We start from the raw sequence: 15,685 nt of genomic DNA, 5'->3' as shown, positions 1-15,685 counted from the left end.
GATGCTCATCCACCTGGATTTGTCACTGGATATATTATTTCTTAGGAAGGGGCTCTCCCCTCTGCCACAGGGTCCACTTTACACCCCCCACTGATAAGAAACCGTTTATAAAACCATCAGAGAAGACCAAATCTGTGAGGTTTATTTCTAGCACCTTACTCATGTTCCAGAAATGATCAGACAAATACAAAGACCTCTACAGGTAGCACTTCAGAAAATCCTGGGTTTGCAGGTCTTGCTGAAATTTCATGGAGGAAGCTCTGGGTGAGCGGGGGGGAGGAGGGCTGGTCCCGTGCACACCAGCCCGTCCCAAGATGGCACTTTCCAAAAGCCCTTTGGAGATCCAACCTGGTGCTGGTGCAACGCAGGCACGGATTGCGGCAAGTTTGGGGTAAATAATCCATATGGCCCCTGGTGGGTGTGAAACATGGGCAGGAGTCCAGGCACCAGACAGCCCGGGACTGGGTCCCACCATGTTTCTTCTACAGCTGGGAACCTGCCTGGGAGCTCCAACCCATCCGGGGGTATTTAGAAAAGAGAAAACCCGCCATGAGAGCTGCTGGCAGGGCCAGGAGGCACCTCCAGCACCAGCCGGAGAAGGTGTCGGAGGAGTCATCCACCACTCGAGTTCTCAAGGGCTTCAGCGTCCGCTGCCACTGGGTCAGGATGGCCTCTCTGGCCCCACTCCACTTCCCCCGTCCCACCAGTCGGTACTGGTAGGGTGTGCAGGGACCAAAGAAGATGGCCAGGGCCAGGCGGGGGTCAGTCAGGAGCAGCCTTAGTAAGCTGGGCTTTACACCAGCACACGAAGCAATTTCATCGGTGTAGCTGATAAAATTTAATTTCAAGTTCTTCCTCTCGGATGGATTCCTTCAGTGGGACATAAAATAAAGAAAATCAAATTGTGTCTTCCTGCCTCATTTCCCAGCTCCACAAAACGCGAAAGCTCTGGACTCGGACAAGCCGCTGTGTTGCAGGGGGCTCAGCTGAGCCCCAGTCTCTGCAGCTGAGCTCCCTCAGCCCGCAATCCCAATAAACCTAAAGGCACCAATAAACCTAAAGGCACCAAAAGAACCTCTGTGAGGTTGCTCCCCAGCAGTTACCTGGGACAGGGAATAGGCAGAGGCTTGTTTTGCCTCTGCAGCCTAGTCGTGGCCCCAAAAATCATTCTAGCACAATACTGCCTTCGTTGTAATGCCACAAATACCTATGCTACATCCTTCCCCAAGGTTCACAGGTGTGGCTTTGGCCAATTTTGAGAGGTAGAGGAGTAGACATTCACAGAGAAGACTGCTAAAGGGACTGGGAAGAACTGGGAGATGCAGAAAGCTTCCCATATGGGAAAGACCTCCAGCGTTTTTCTGATTGAGGCCTCATCTCTCTTGCAGGAGGGAGGACATGTGCTCATTTTGCTTCTGCAAATTTGGGACAGCTTTGCGGTTAGCTCTGTTTCGTCTTGGACTCCTATATTTCTGTGTAACACACCATGTCTGCAGCTGCTGGGGCTCCTGGTGACAATCCCTGTGGCTCTGTTTTGTCCCAGGTTTTCATCGGTGTCTTGTGATGCAGCTCTGCCTTGCTGCCAGACCTAACCCAGCCTGAACCTGCCAGGCCTGACGTTCCCCCTTGCTCCCGAAAGCTGCTGCAAGGAAGCACGTCTACCGTCACCTGTCCCACAGCCTTGAGGACACATCCCAACCTCCTGTGCAATCCCAGTGCCAACAAGGCAGGACTTCAGCTCCCACATACATAAGGACGAGTTCCAGCTTTGCTTAATACTCATTTTGACATGTCAAAAATTGCCACTGAACTGTCCGCCACCCGCATCACTCAGCTCCAGCGGAGTTTCTGGATGGGGCTTGGCCCTGATCCCAGCGCTCTGCACTGCCTGGATTTGGGAGGAAGAAGCCACGAGATGGCACCCTTAGTCTGGAGGAAACCAAACCTCCATCTTGAGATGCTGGGGATGAGGACATGGCTTGGAGGCCTGGCAGAGGGGACCTGCAGGTCCTGGGCCTCGCCATGAGCTGCTGCAGAGCACTGTGCCCTTGGTGTCTTGGTGCATCATTCATAAGGCAGCCACAACAGCACTTCCTCACCTTGCTACGGGTGGTGAGGGAATAAATACATCCAAGAAGTTCTGAGTGTCCTGGCAGGGTCTGTCCCACGACTGCCGTAGGGGCCCCCTTTTCCTGGGGTTACCCAGTCACACAGTGCCTGTCACACCCTGAGCTCCAGAGCATCACGCACCTTTTGACCGGTGGCTGCTTCTTCGAAACATCGGCCATCATCCTGCTGGCAGGAGGGAGCTTGTTCCAGCCTGAGAAAAGCAGAGAAACCAGAGACCTCCAGCAGCACCTTAAGCTGAAGAGCTCACCCCCTTCCCATGCTCCCAGCCCCTTTATCAAGGGCATTCGTGTTTGCTGGTTACAGCAGCGTGCGCTGAGCAGCAGGGATATGGGGATGCAGCTGGAGGGCAGACGCTATCGTGCTACTAACGCCCATGGCCACCACGGACATTGTGGCAGGAGCTGTAATGTGCCCTAGGCTCTGTGGACAGCAGGTCAGGCTACCCCAAACCTCTCACCCCAGCAGGTCTCCCCATCATCCCTGCACCTTGTCTCCCACCTGCAAAGATCCCTGTCACCCAGCGAGCCTGCATTTCTGATCCCACCATCACAGAGCCGGTCAGCTGGACAAAGCCGATGATGGCCAGCGTCGGCTTTTCCAGCTGGGGAGGGAAGATGCATTTATAGAGGGAACGGTTATTGTCGAAGAGGCTGCGAACTGACTCTTCAAGGAATGGAAATGGGGAGATATAGCCTGTGGCAAAGAGCACCACATCAATGTTTTCTTCAGTTGTTCCGTCTTCAAAAACAGCAGAGCTCTCGGTGAACTCCTTCACGCTTGGCTTCAACACAACGGTCCCAGAGAGGAGGCAAAATGGCAGCTCTTCATTGATAATTATCTTAAAGTAGGAGCTTGCAGATAGAAAAAGAGGACAGCAATATTAGCATCTAGGAGCAACCTAAACCATCTTTTGTGGCCACAGTTCCCCTGCAATGTTTTGCTTTTCCACAAATACCCCCTGAAACTAAAAAATGAGCATTTCATGCCATTAAAAGGCCCTGACCAATCAATAAAAAAATCAGAAAAAACACCTTTTGGTGGAAGCCAAGCCATAGTTTGCATGGTTAAACCACGAATTGCACTTCCGAAACATGATCCACTTCATGAGGGCTGATGGGAGAAGCCAGTCAAGAAAGCGTTTGAAGCGGGTGGTGTTGACCATGTCCAAGGGGAAGCCACGGTCTGAGACCCGATTAAACAGCCATGTGCTGCTCCTGGTGCTCAGGAACACCTGGGGGAGAAGGCAGGTCTCAGCCTCCTGCCCGGACATCTCATTGCCAATTTTTACCCCAAATGGCAAATCCCATCTCCTGCACTTGGGAGCACTGAGGTTCACCCAGAGGGAAGAAGCCAGTGTACGGATGAACCAAACAGCTCGTGGTGGCTTCTGCAAAGTTCCCGCTGCTGCTGAACAGCCACTCTGCTCCTCAGGTGGCCCAAACCCTCCAGGAGCTGCAGAGCTTCTTCAACTGTCCCTAGTTTGAAGATCTATATATTGAGAAACTCAGTGGGCAAAGCTTCCTGCACATAACCGCGAGCCACCGGCTCTCATGGTCCCTGGCCAGGCTCAGCACCACTGCAGAACCGTACCTTCGCAGCCACGCGGCTCAGCTCCACAGAGAGGTCCCCGCCGGTGTTGCCGATGCCAACCACGAGCACCCGCTTTCCCCGGAAGGCCTCCGCATCTTTGTATTTCTGGCTGTGAAGGTACCGGCCTTTGAAGCAGGTCTCAATACCTAGGCAGGGAACAGGGAGCATCTCCTACAACCAGATACGTTTGCTTGCCCCAATCTGGTGCCCAGACCCTCTGCCGCTCCTTGCAGCTGAGAAGCCCGTGGTCTCGTCTCCCTGGATGGTGCCACCTGCCTGCACCACCTTGTCTTGGTTCTGCTTTGCAAATTCTCACACAAGAGCCTGTCTGCATCTTTACGAGGAGTTTTTCCCGTTCCCGGGAATACTCACAGCCATTCCCATGGGGTGAGGGTCCCGCCTGCCCCGGCACAGTGGCTTCGTGGAGCAGGCAGGCTCGCAAAGGAAAATGCAGCCAAGGGACCCACGGGTGCTGAGGGAAACCCTGGGGGGAAGTCCCAGCCCACCTGGCTGCTGAAGCAGGGCTTACCTGGGAAAGAAGCCAAGGGTAGGTAGGGCTCCTGGTAATGGCCGGTGCAAACCATGACGGCATCGAAGACGTGCGACTCCTGGATGCCGTTGGTCTCAGTGATCACCTCCCACTGGCCTGAGGCAGCAAAATCCGGGCGCTTCCTCACGCTGACAGCTGTCGTCTTGCACCAAAGCCCAACAAAACAGCGGTCAGGGACTGTGCCATGTTTCGGAGTGGACCTGCCTGCTAAGGGCTGGGGCTGCCAGGGGCAGGCTGGGTTCCTGGGGAGCTGCATGTAACCTCTGAAGCTGTTAAATCCCACCCTGCACCTTTCCCCTGGTGATGGCACTGGAAGGGGGGATGCATCAGGCAGCTTGCATTTGAGCAGCTCAGTTTAAAACATGGAGTCAAAAAGGCTGCATTCAGGATGCAAAAGGCACATGGTCCTCATGGGATCATACCCAGCATTGTCCCATCCCACCTGGGCAATGCCCTGGTATCTGCAGCCACCAACGACCCTTCTCCCTGTGGCATTCGGAGCCCCCCCTCACCTTGAAGCGTATGTGCTGCAGGAGGTCGAAGTGCCGGGCATACATCCGAAAGTACTCCAGGAGGAGGCTGTGGGGTAGGTAATTGGGAAAATCCTCTGGGAAGGGGAAGTCACTGAAGCAGGACATCTCCTTGGAGGTGTTGGTGATGACCGAGCGGTACACAGTGACCCTCCCACCATCTGTGGAGTCCTGTGTGAAGCCAGCGGTGGTGTTTGCAGATGCGCAGGAAAGGACTTTTGCCCCTCAAGGTATTCAGGTTTTTCTTATCTTTGAGTACAAGCAATAAACCAGGACTAGCTCCTGGTGACCATGGCTTCTGCTCCCTCCATCTACTTCTCCACCGTGGAGCTGGTGGGAGCCCCGTGCCTGGGACAGGGCTGCTTCCCAAGGGCATGGCCACCTCTTTGCTGCAGGCACAGGGCATCTGTGGGAAGGGACAAACCCCGGGCCGATCCTCCCCGTGCAGGCAGAGCCCACTGACCGTGTAGCGCCAGAGTCCCCCGATGTCCTCGCTCCTCTCAAAGCAGGTGGGCTCCAGCCCCTCCTCCAGGCAGCACTTGATGGAGGCCAACCCGCAGGCTCCAGCGCCGATGATGGCCACACGCCGCACCATGCTGTCCCGCAGCAGGCAACAGGCTGGTGTGTGAGCAACTGGAAATAAAATAGCCCAGGGATTAGCAAAACACCAGGCTCTTCTTCCCATCCCTGTGAAAACACCCTTTGTCTTCTCCAGTTGCAAGTGTCCGTGAAGGAGAACTGTCCTTGGAAAAAGCATCACCTGCTCCTGACTCAAGCATTACAGACAGATGCTGCTCCTTACCCTTCCTGCTGTGCTAAGTCAAGCGCTCAACAATTCTCCTCCTGCAGGCAGGGGAAAACAAGGCACTTTTAAACCTCTTCGCACTGCTACTTCTATTTATTCCCTTTCCTGGCCCAAACGAGGGCATGCAAAGAAGGGGAAGGGGCTTGCAGCTATCCACTTCTGCCTGCACAAAGTGATCCTCCTGAAAACTTTTCAAGAAACTGTTTCAGCTAAGCTAGCTTGTTTTCGCTCTTTCATTTTTAATTTCCCATTAAATGCCTTTTTTTTTTCCCCCCCCAAAACAAACAGTTCTTGTGTTTTGTTTTTAAAAAGCCCGATGCCTGACTGAGCAGGAGCACAGCGCAATGATTCAGAAGTCAGACAGCACTGTGAAAGTGCAGCTGGGATTACAGCATATACAAAAGCTAGGAAACCCAGGAAACACAGGTTATAAAAGGGAGGAACTCAAAGCTCGGGGTGTGTAAACCGAGCTGAACCGAGCCCAACTGGAAAGCAAAGAAACTAGGAAAAAAATGAACCCACGTGAACTTTGATTAGATAACAAACACTCCTATGGCAAAGCCTGTAGGAAGAGTCGTTTGTCACTTGTTTTAACTTGGTTTTGTGTCAAAAGAGCAAGTTAACTTGAAGAGGAGCTGGAGAAAACTACAGAAATGCAGTGAAATACAAGAGGGATGCAACCCCCCGGCCCCCCTGCATCCAAAAAGCCAGTTGCTCGCAGCCTGAGCCACTCCTCGATGTGCAGGAACAGGGCAGGACAAACCGACACTCACCCACCCCTGTTTCCGGAGCCTCCCTTGGCTTTAGGAAAGGGCAGCGATGTGCCTACAGAAATAAAGTCATCTCTCTTTGCCAGTGCTGCCTACAGATGGCTTCACTCTAGAGGGTCCCCGCAACACCCCTTTCCCCCGTGCCAGCAGCAAAGCAAAGCTGGTGGCGAACACCATAACCCCGGAGAGCTGCCTGCCCACTTCTAAAGCCTGCAAAACCCAGCTGGAGAAAAGCAAGGAACAAACCTTGTTGGGGCAGTGACGTGTCTCCGCTGCTCAGGCTTCAGCCAAACTTTGCTTCGAGTTTCTCTAGCTGCAGATTTAAAGGAAAGGCTGAAGTCCGGGTAGCTCACCGTGGCTTTTGCACCACTGACCTTTACACTCACGCTCCCCTGCTCTGCTCAAAAGTGCCGGCAGAAAGTTCTCAACCTCCCCGCAGCAGTGCCGAGTGGAATCCAGACCGTAATCCCAAGGGGGCGACGCTTGCAAGGACTCCCACGCTGCAGCTCGCCGCCGCCCCAGCCCTGGCAGCAGCTTGGGCTTGTCCTGATCTGATCCCCGCACGCTGCCTGCGCCGGGCAGGCGCTCACTTTGCAACCCTGGGAAGTCAGCAAAGCACACTCCCTTTGCCCACGCTGCAGCAGATAGCATGGATGGGGGAACGTGGTGCACGGTGCAGCCTGATTTTTGGTGGTCAACGAAAGCCCTTGCAGCCCCAGGCTTGTGGGTTGCATGTGGCAACTGCTGGCACGAGACCCGCCAGCTCTTCCCATGCACACAGGGAGACAGCGAGGCAGCAGTTTGCAACATGCTTCTGAAATTTTATTGATTAAAAGTCTCTCTGTGCACAAAACAAAGCCCCATCATTGCCTGGTGGTGAGGAGAACAGGAAAGCAGAGCTGGGACCGCTCAGCCTCACGGGGTATTAGCACCATCCGAGGGGTGACAAACCACCCAGCCAGGGCCCCTTTGCTGGAAAGATGCACCGATTAAACCCAAACTGGGATTTTTGGCCCATGGGGCTTAAGGTTGGAAGAAGGGACAGCCTGATCTGCATTACTCAGTCCAGATAACTGCTTGCTGAACTACGGACCTCAAATCCCAGCTGATTTGGGGCAGGGTTGGACACCCATCCTCCTTTCTGATTGTGATACCCAAAGCCATTTTTGCTGGTGTTGTCCCTGCTGCCTCCTGGCCGGTGTGGTCCAGGCACGGCCATGCCACGCGGCCGTGCTCTGCTCATGGCAGGAGAGCAGCAGAGGGGCCATAAATGCTGGGGGGCGGCTGCCATCCCCAGCTCGTCAGGTCTGCAGAGCGGTGCTTGGCGGTGAGCTGGGGCAGAGAGAGGTTTGTGCTGCTGGTTAAAGTTTTAAACTTGTGATCTGCTGAAATCCCTTTCCCCATGTCCCATGGAACCCTGTGGAGCTGCCTAACCCGAGATAACATCAAGAAAAAAAACCTAAACAGGCTCCAAAATCTACTGGAAGCCAAAATACAGCGCAGCCAGGAGGAGGAGAAACCCCACCGCAATCAGGAGAGGAGGGTAAGGGCTGGAGGTTCTGCTGGGGACTCGTGTTCTGGTGGGCTTCAGGATCCGGTCCCACTGGGTGAGGATGGCCTGCTGGGCACCCTCCCAGCGCCCGGGGCCCTCCAGCCGGTACTGGTAGGGGGTGCAGGGGCCAAAGAAAACGGTGAAGGCCAGCCGGGGATTTCGGAACAGCAGCCGTGGTACGCTGGGCTTGGCACCGATGAAGGAGGCGAGCATGTCCAGGTAGGCCAGCCACTCGGTTTTGAGGACGTCATCAAAGCTCAGACCAAACCTTAATGAATCGGAGAAGAAAAGGTCGATCTTTCACTTCGTCACTGACAAGTTGCATCTGGCCACCTCTTCGCCTTGGTGGACCTTTTCTAAAAGACTTTCTCAAACTGGTTTTTTTTCCTTTTTTTTTTTTTTTTTTTAAATAGTTTTCTCTTTACTCTGTGGAGAGGTCACATGCAGCATGAGAAAGGCAGGATCCTTTAGTTTCCCTCACATTCATTTCCACCGAGTATTGCAAAAATAAATGTGTGGTGAATTGAAGAATTGCTTCCAGTTCACCTTTGCAGAATTTACCATTTCATGCCCCACCTTCGCCTGTTTAGCCTTGTGTTATACTGCAATTGTTCTGTGCAATTCTGTATTTCATTCTTCTATACCTTTTCTACTACAGCAATCTAGGTGAATCGTGGATTAAGATTCATGGTTTTGTCTCACTCGTTTCCTAATATTTCTTAGCATCTGATTCCACCTTTTGCCTGCCCGTGAACCATGTGCCGAGGCACCTATTCACAGTGATTCAGATCTCTGTGCTGAGATGCAAGACTATTTGTGCGTACACCTCGGGTCGGCTTGCCTTTTTTTTTTTTTCCCTGCTGAATTACTTTGGATTTATTACCATTAATTTCTCTGCCATTTTATCTCTCAGTCTCTGGGCACCCTGGCACACTTCCCCAACTCCTAATCAAGTGTTAGTCTCGACTGCTCTGAATTAATTTATTCCCATCATCAACAGGCAAAATATCGGCAGCATATCAAAGGTTACATTGGCTCAGTGCAAGTAAATAAAGGGGTGACTGGATCTCAGTATCCCCCTCTCACCTCCGCTATATGTGCAGGGAGCAGCTGCAGAGTATGAGCCTGTGTGTTGCTCCCCCCCAAACTCGAGGGGCTCTTCAATCCCCCAGAAAACCTTTGGGGCTCTGGGGGATGGCTTACCATTTCACTTGGTTTTTCTTCTTCTCATTTACTTCCTTCTCCATCACAGACTGAGGAGGCAACTGACACAAGCCTAGAAGAGAGAGAAGAATGCCCTGCAGTGGTTAACTCCTGGGGGGGGCTTGTGAATTTGTTCAGTGATGCAAAACATGGGAAGCCCTTCGCCAGGAGGGCAGGAAAGCCTCATTGTTCAGATTTAGCTTGACAGTGGTAATTCTGCCAGAGAACAGCCCTCCACACGTTTTTTTTGTTCACACACACTTTTTCCTGCTTTCACGGATTTGTGCTGTCAGGGCACAGGCAGATGATGTGGGATGAGATGGACCATGAAAGCCCCAGAGAGGATAATCCCAAAGAGAAACCCCAGAGTTTACCCTGGCTCTGTGGAGAAGTCTTGATACAGCCCTCCACGCCAGCCCAGTCAGAGGATATTATTATTATTATTTTTATATTAAAAAACCCCAACCAAAACAAAAAAACCCACAAAAAACAACAACAAAAAAAACCCAAACCAACCAAACAAAAAAACCACCAAAACAAACAAAAAAACCCACAACAACAAACACCTAGTAGGTTTTTTTCCTCACCCCAACAATTACAAATAATCCTCTTGTGGGGCAATGGGACTCTTCTCTGGCGGTCATTGTAGACAAACCACCCTGTCCCTTAAAGAGCAGCGAATTCTGCCAGGATGGATCCACCACAGTACCTTAAAGACAACCCCTATCTGTGCATCCAGGTTAACATATTCACCTCTGTGCTCTGACTTCTAACATGTTTTAGAAAGAAAATACTGTCTTGAACAACCTAGTTTAACCATGATTTGCAGGCTTTGGTGCAGGACTGCACATCAGTAAGTCACAGTAAGGAACGGAGCACCCGCTCTTGGCTTGCTGCAGGTGGAGTACAAAGCATTAGCTTAAAAGCATCAGCTAAACAGGCAAAAAAAAAAAAAAAAAGTGATTTCAGGTAAATGTCATGAATTTGCACATTGCTTGGACCAAGTGTGCACTCATGTTGCTGTAGCTCAGCAGAAGTGAAGTAAGTCTGAGCTCCAGAAATGCTCCATCACCCACTTCGAAGTGAGATTCAGGGTCCCCAAGGACTGCAATCCCTCTTGGTGCATGGAGGGGACAAGACATGTCCAGTCTGAACTGCATTTTGGTACACGGGAGAGCTCACGTTTGCCCTCCTACCTTTGAAGACGCGAGTTGCCCAGCGTGCTTGCATCTCTGTCACAGGCATGATGGCTCCCAATGGCCTGATCTGCCCAAGGATGGCCAGGGTGGGCTTCTGCAGGTGGGTTGGAAACACGTATTTGTAGAGGGATGCGTACTTGTTTTCCACCTTGACAATTTCTTCTTCTAGGAGTGGAAAGGAAACATCGTAGCCCGTGCAGAAGACAACAATATCGATGGGCTCCTCCTCAGGGCAATTGTGGAAAACAACCGAGTTGTCCTTGAACTCCTTGACACCTGGCTTGATGGTGATCCTTCCTGTCAGGATGTAGCTTGGAAGGTCATCGTTCAACACGGGCTCACGCATCCGGCAGCTGCAGAGAGCCAAGGGGTCTGAGCGTTGAAGACCACGAACAAGCCCTGTGGTGACCCCACGCCTGCCCCTACAGCCTCCTGGTGTCGCTTGGTCTGAGCAAACAGCCCTACCTCCCCGCCCTCCAAACACCAACAGGTTTCACCTTTATCTTCTACCCCTGGGCTACAAACTCCCCACTGGAGATCACCCCCGTCTGGGCATTGGTTGATGTTGGCTGTTGGAAATGTCCCTGTGTGCAGCACTAGCCCTGTGACACCATGTGGGATGGGAGCCACCAAGAAGTACCTGTGTTCTGGTTGAAGGCCATAGTTCTCATGATTGAACCTCTTGTTCACGGTGTAGTTAATCAACGCCCATACAAGAGGTCCAGGGAGGTTATTTCGGATCAGGCTCATCAGGCGGGTGTTGAAAACCACATCCCATGGGTAGCCATGTTCAAACACACGGCCGAGCACCCAAGCACCTCGGCTGGTGCTAACAGTCACCTGGGAGAGATCGGAGAATCAACGATTTGGGGGATGAATTTGCTGCTTTGCCTTTGTAAAGTAACCCCAGGAGGGCACAGTGCAGACAGCCACGGAACGAAAAAGCAGCAGTAGCAGCATCCTTAAGACCTCCCAGCAGCTGGAGATGGAGGTGAAACAGGAGAGAACAACCAGCTTTCTTTCAGGGTAGGTTTTTGACTAAGAAATGCAGGTTCAGAAATACTGTTTGGACACCACGCAGGGTAAACCCAGCTTGCTCTCCCTGTGGCAACGGCAGGCTGAGGTATTGCCCCCAGCGTCACCCTCCCCACACCCCCGGGGTGCCTGGGTGGTGGTACCTTTGTGGCTACATGGCTGGCCTCCACCGCGATGTCTACTCCCGAATTGCCCATGCCAACCACAAGGACGCGCTTCCCCTCAAACACATCAGGACGCTTGTACTGCCGGCTGTGGAAGTACTGGCCTTTAAACCTCTCGATGCCTCAGGGGAAAAAGAAACAAAGCTTTGAATTACTTGAGCATTTGCAGGTTTTGTTGGGAGCACCGGCATAGAAGCAATCCACATGACAAGAGCAAGCAGGTGCAATCGCTGGCCATGGGGCACTGGGGGAGGTCCAGCCCTCCATCCCACGCACACAAAATCGGTGCTTCCTCTCCAAAATGGGGTCTCGTGCATCCCTGCACGGCAGCGAGCAGGGACAAATGTGCTGGGTGGGACTTGGAAGACAGTTACGTGTTATACGAGAACTGTGCCCGTGCTGTCTCGTGATTCAGCCTCTACAAGATGGGGACACAGAGGTTCAGAAAAGCCTGCAGACCTTGTGTCCTATAAGCAGCTTCAAAAGCACCTGATAACACTGATGACAATGCAACCTTCTCTGTGCTGACAATTGGAGAGATCCATCACAGCAGTGATGAATACAGCCCTGGCAAAGATGATGGAGCTTTACTGAGAGGACCTTGTCTCATCTTGCATTCTGTGTGCACAGTTTAGCTAAGGCTAAACCATCCTGCCTTGGAAATTTGCTCTGAAGTGACCTGTGCCTGCAAAGACAAAGCTGCTGAAGCAAAGCTGCTGTTCATGCCAGGAGGTTTGAAAAGCAGAAACAAGAAAAGGAAAGAAGTCTTTTCCCTGAGGAACCACTAATCCTTCTTCCCGCAGCCCCTGGAAGCAGGTAACCACAGGCAGCCATGTAGCCTACCAGGAAAACTGTGCAGGGGGATGGTTGGTTCAGAGAAATTGCCAGTGCAAACCATAACAGCATCAAAGACATGCGACGTGTGCTTCCCATCAGCCTCCGTGACCACGTCCCACTGGCCCGTGGTGGCAAAGTCGGGGCGTTTCCGGATGCTCACAACGGTGGTCTGGAATACAGAAGTGAAGTGCAGTCACCACTGGCACCCAGCACGTGCAGGGAGCGGTGCAGCACGGGGGCATTCATCACTCACCCTCAGTTTGATGTGCTCCATGACGCCAAAGTGGTTGGCATAGCGCCGAAGGTAGTCCAGGAGCTTGGCATGGGGGAGGAACACCGGGAAGTCCTCGGGGTAGGGGAAGTCGGAGAACGCCGACATCTCCTTGGAGCTGTTGCTGATGACTGATGCGTAGAGGCTCGGCCGGCCGGCCTCGATGTGCTCCTGGCACGGCAGCCCAGGGTGCATTAGTCCAGCACCCTGGGGTGGGGACCGTCCCACCCACTCCCCTTCCCCTGGTCTGGGGGCTGCAGCTGGGAGAGGGCAACACCCCGCAAACCCCCAGCCCCGCTTCCCCTCCCGCTGGAGCCCAGCTCAACCTGGTTCCCAGCCCACAAAGCTGCAGGTCCTGTGGGAGGGGGTACGGGTACCGCCAGCTCACCGTGTAGCGCCAGACGCCCCCGATGTCCTGGCTCTGCTCGAAGCAGGTGGGCTCCAGCCCCTCGTCCAGGCAGCACTTGGTGGCTGTCAGCCCGCTGACACCCGCGCCCACCACCGCCACTCTCATCCTCGCTGCCTCTGCCGGGATCCCGAGCTGTGAACAGGGCTGAACCTGGGGGAAAACGCGCAGGTGGTCACCACGCTCTGAGGGAGCAGCTGCCAGCACAACCTCTATAGGGGATTTCTCTAAATACCACCCCCAAGCCTTCATTCCCTTTACCAGCATTCTGGGCTCCTACTTTACAAGCTAGATTAAATATCTTTAAATCTTAATTTTTTTTCCATTTTTCTTTTTAAATTTTTAAAATAAATCCATCCACTTTTACAGTGTGTTCACCAGGCTGCTTTTGAAACCCTGCAGTTGCTGTGGAAGCTCACTTTGAAAGTATGTAGTTAAGCCGTGAATCACTGCCAGTTTTTATTTACAAGTTGTGTGTAGACTATTCTCCCTTATCAGTCTTGCAAATATTTGTATTTTATCTTTGGAGAGCTGCCAAGCTGCCCCTGCCTTTCTTAGAAAAGGAAATGAAATGTGCACTGGGACTATTCAGCCTCTGCAACATTGACTGTAGTCCTGTCCCCCATCCCCAGTGACGATGCTGCTGACGTTGACATGGCTACCAAAGCCAGCACAGGGGCCATGGGGGTAGCACACCTCGGCTTTAGGGATGTTTTTGTGTCTGTCTCCCAAAGCCACCTCACTGGGGACGTCTGGGCTGGACAGACAGACTTGCAGGGCGACAGACAGACTTGCAGGGCTGCAGACGGCTTGAGCCCAGGACTCAAATGACAGCAGCCCCCAGGTCGACATCCAGCCCTCTGAGGCCCCCAGGGCTGCAGGGGGGATGATGGACCCAAACCCTTCTTGCTACTGCAGGGCAGTGAAACAAGGGATGGTGCCCATGTGCCGTAGCTCGGACTGGACATTGCCTGAGCAGGGGCCATCACACAGGTGCCTGCGGGGGGCTGTTGCAACCCCTGGTTTAACCCCAGCACTGGTGGGGAGCTCCCTGCTCAGCTGAATTATTAACTCCATGTACCAGGACAGCACAACAGCCGGGTGGCACCAGCCCCTCCACTCTGAGAAGCACTTTCAGCTTCTACCAGACAAAGGGGATGGTGCATTCACCAGAAAAAAGCTTTCTGCAGAAAAATGGGGTTGCATGCATTTTTTTTCCTACAAAACAACAAATTCCCTGTGAACAACTTCAACTTTCGATAAAAAGGCAACACCTAAAGAATACTTTGCTTCCCAAGTTTGGAATGAAAACTGGACTTCTTCCTTTGTAAATGAAAAATGTGCTAGCATAAGCTGCTTATTGGTTCACTGGTTTGTTTCCTTTTTTCCCCCAGTTGGTGGAAGTTAACACAAACACTTCCCAGCAATGTACGCTGTTTAATTCCCTACCCTTTAGCAGAGAAGCTAGAAATAACATACCAAAAGCACTGCCTCGGCCACCCCAAGCCTGGTGCTGCCACACTTCCCATACCATCCCTGCAAGTATTCATTGCAGCTAAGCTCAACAGTCCTGTGCTGCAAGGTGCTCGTGTGGGCAGGGAGAGGTGGAAAAGATTCACGCATCCCTGGACACTTACCTCCCACAGCCTTGGCCGTCCGTGCTCTGTCCTGCAGCTTCACGAAGAATCCCTCCTGCTCCCAATTTATAGGCGAGACGTGGGGCTTTGGCAGAGTCAGGGGAGGGCGGGCGGTTCCCCCCGGCCCCGGCACGGCCACCCCACTCCCACAGTGGTTGCACAACCTGGGTTTGCACTGGGAGGAGCTGCTGGACTCTCACGCTATAGCACAACGTGAGTCGGACAGCCCAGCTGGTGATTTCTAAAGTGAATTGAGTGGGTAGGAGAGACCCGAGTGGTCCAGATGTGTCCAGAGGTTGTGCAAAGAGGACCTGTGTGTGCAAGGGAGGCTCCAGCTAGGGGATGTTCTCACTTGCCTCATGGCTGCCTTCCAATAGAGAGACAAAGCAGCCAGCGGGGTTTTGGCAGGACTTTGCACCCAGGACCCCTTCCAAAAGAGAGAGCTGGTTTTCTGGTCACTGCTCACGGAACGCAGAGGCTGCATTTTGCCATCGGCCACACGTACGGGAGGCTCCCCATGCAAATTGGGAGGGTGTGAAATGGCCACAAACACCAACATACAAAGGTCCTAAGCACAAAGAAAGTGGAAATGTTAGCTGAAGTATCAATGCAGGACACAGCACCCACCCAGGTATCTCCTGGGGTAAATGATCATGGAAAGGAAAGGGACAAGGGTGGCTTTGGACAGGGCTTTCCCTCCAGCTACTTAACTTATTAGGGGCAACTGGTGAGAAATCTCTGCATATGAATATATCTGGATACAGAGGCCATGGATAGACAGTTGATAGAGCACTGGGTCTTCAGAAAAAACAGTGTTTAAAAAGAAATAGTGATATTTGTGCCACGGGAGTGAGGCTCTGCAGTGTGACTGCAAGGGACATGATAAAAGCTGCATGCTCCATCAAGGCGTCTCTTTGCCACTGACAAATGCACTGTCAGAACGATGGGCCCAGATTTTATATCAGCTCTTTAAGCAGCTTGAATAACCAAGGCGGCTATAAGGGAG

General features: G+C 52.7%; 2 protein-coding genes across 4 annotated transcripts; both read right to left on the bottom strand.

The window, feature by feature from the left end:
• Positions 1 to 171: 171 nt before the first annotated feature.
• On the bottom strand, positions 172 to 6,705 carry LOC135996764 (dimethylaniline monooxygenase [N-oxide-forming] 4-like). Of its 2 annotated transcripts, XM_065648980.1 has the most exons (9): positions 6,622 to 6,705; positions 5,264 to 5,433; positions 4,783 to 4,971; positions 4,250 to 4,412; positions 3,721 to 3,866; positions 3,162 to 3,361; positions 2,629 to 2,981; positions 2,251 to 2,320; positions 172 to 870 (listed from the first exon to the last, which is right to left on the bottom strand). In XM_065648980.1, exons 2-9 carry the CDS (start codon positions 5,393 to 5,395, stop codon positions 483 to 485), a joined length of 1,641 nt encoding a protein of 546 aa, XP_065505052.1. In that variant the 5' UTR covers positions 5,396 to 5,433; positions 6,622 to 6,705; the 3' UTR covers positions 172 to 482. The 2 variants fall into 2 exon arrangements, with proteins under 2 accessions (XP_065505052.1, XP_065505053.1); XM_065648981.1 differs by lacking the exon at positions 6,622 to 6,705 and having other exon boundaries at positions 4,783 to 4,849; positions 5,264 to 5,304.
• A 518-nt stretch (positions 6,706 to 7,223) lies between these two features.
• FMO1 (flavin containing dimethylaniline monoxygenase 1) lies at positions 7,224 to 14,735 on the bottom strand. Of its 2 annotated transcripts, XM_065648928.1 has the most exons (9): positions 14,680 to 14,735; positions 13,025 to 13,195; positions 12,619 to 12,807; positions 12,372 to 12,534; positions 11,508 to 11,650; positions 10,970 to 11,169; positions 10,327 to 10,682; positions 9,131 to 9,203; positions 7,224 to 8,195 (listed from the first exon to the last, which is right to left on the bottom strand). In XM_065648928.1, the coding sequence occupies exons 2-9, from the start codon at positions 13,148 to 13,150 to the stop codon at positions 7,853 to 7,855; spliced, it is 1,593 nt and encodes a 530-aa protein (XP_065505000.1). In that variant the 5' UTR covers positions 13,151 to 13,195; positions 14,680 to 14,735; the 3' UTR covers positions 7,224 to 7,852. The 2 variants fall into 2 exon arrangements, with proteins under 2 accessions (XP_065505000.1, XP_065505001.1); XM_065648929.1 differs by lacking the exon at positions 10,327 to 10,682 and having other exon boundaries at positions 8,117 to 8,195.
• Between the last annotated feature and the right edge of the window lie 950 nt (positions 14,736 to 15,685).

This window comes from Caloenas nicobarica, chromosome 20, assembly GCF_036013445.1.
Source record: "Caloenas nicobarica isolate bCalNic1 chromosome 20, bCalNic1.hap1, whole genome shotgun sequence".
In the NCBI taxonomy this organism is placed as follows: Eukaryota; Metazoa; Chordata; class Aves; order Columbiformes; family Columbidae; genus Caloenas; species Caloenas nicobarica.
This window is presented reverse-complemented; position numbering and strand designations above follow the sequence as displayed.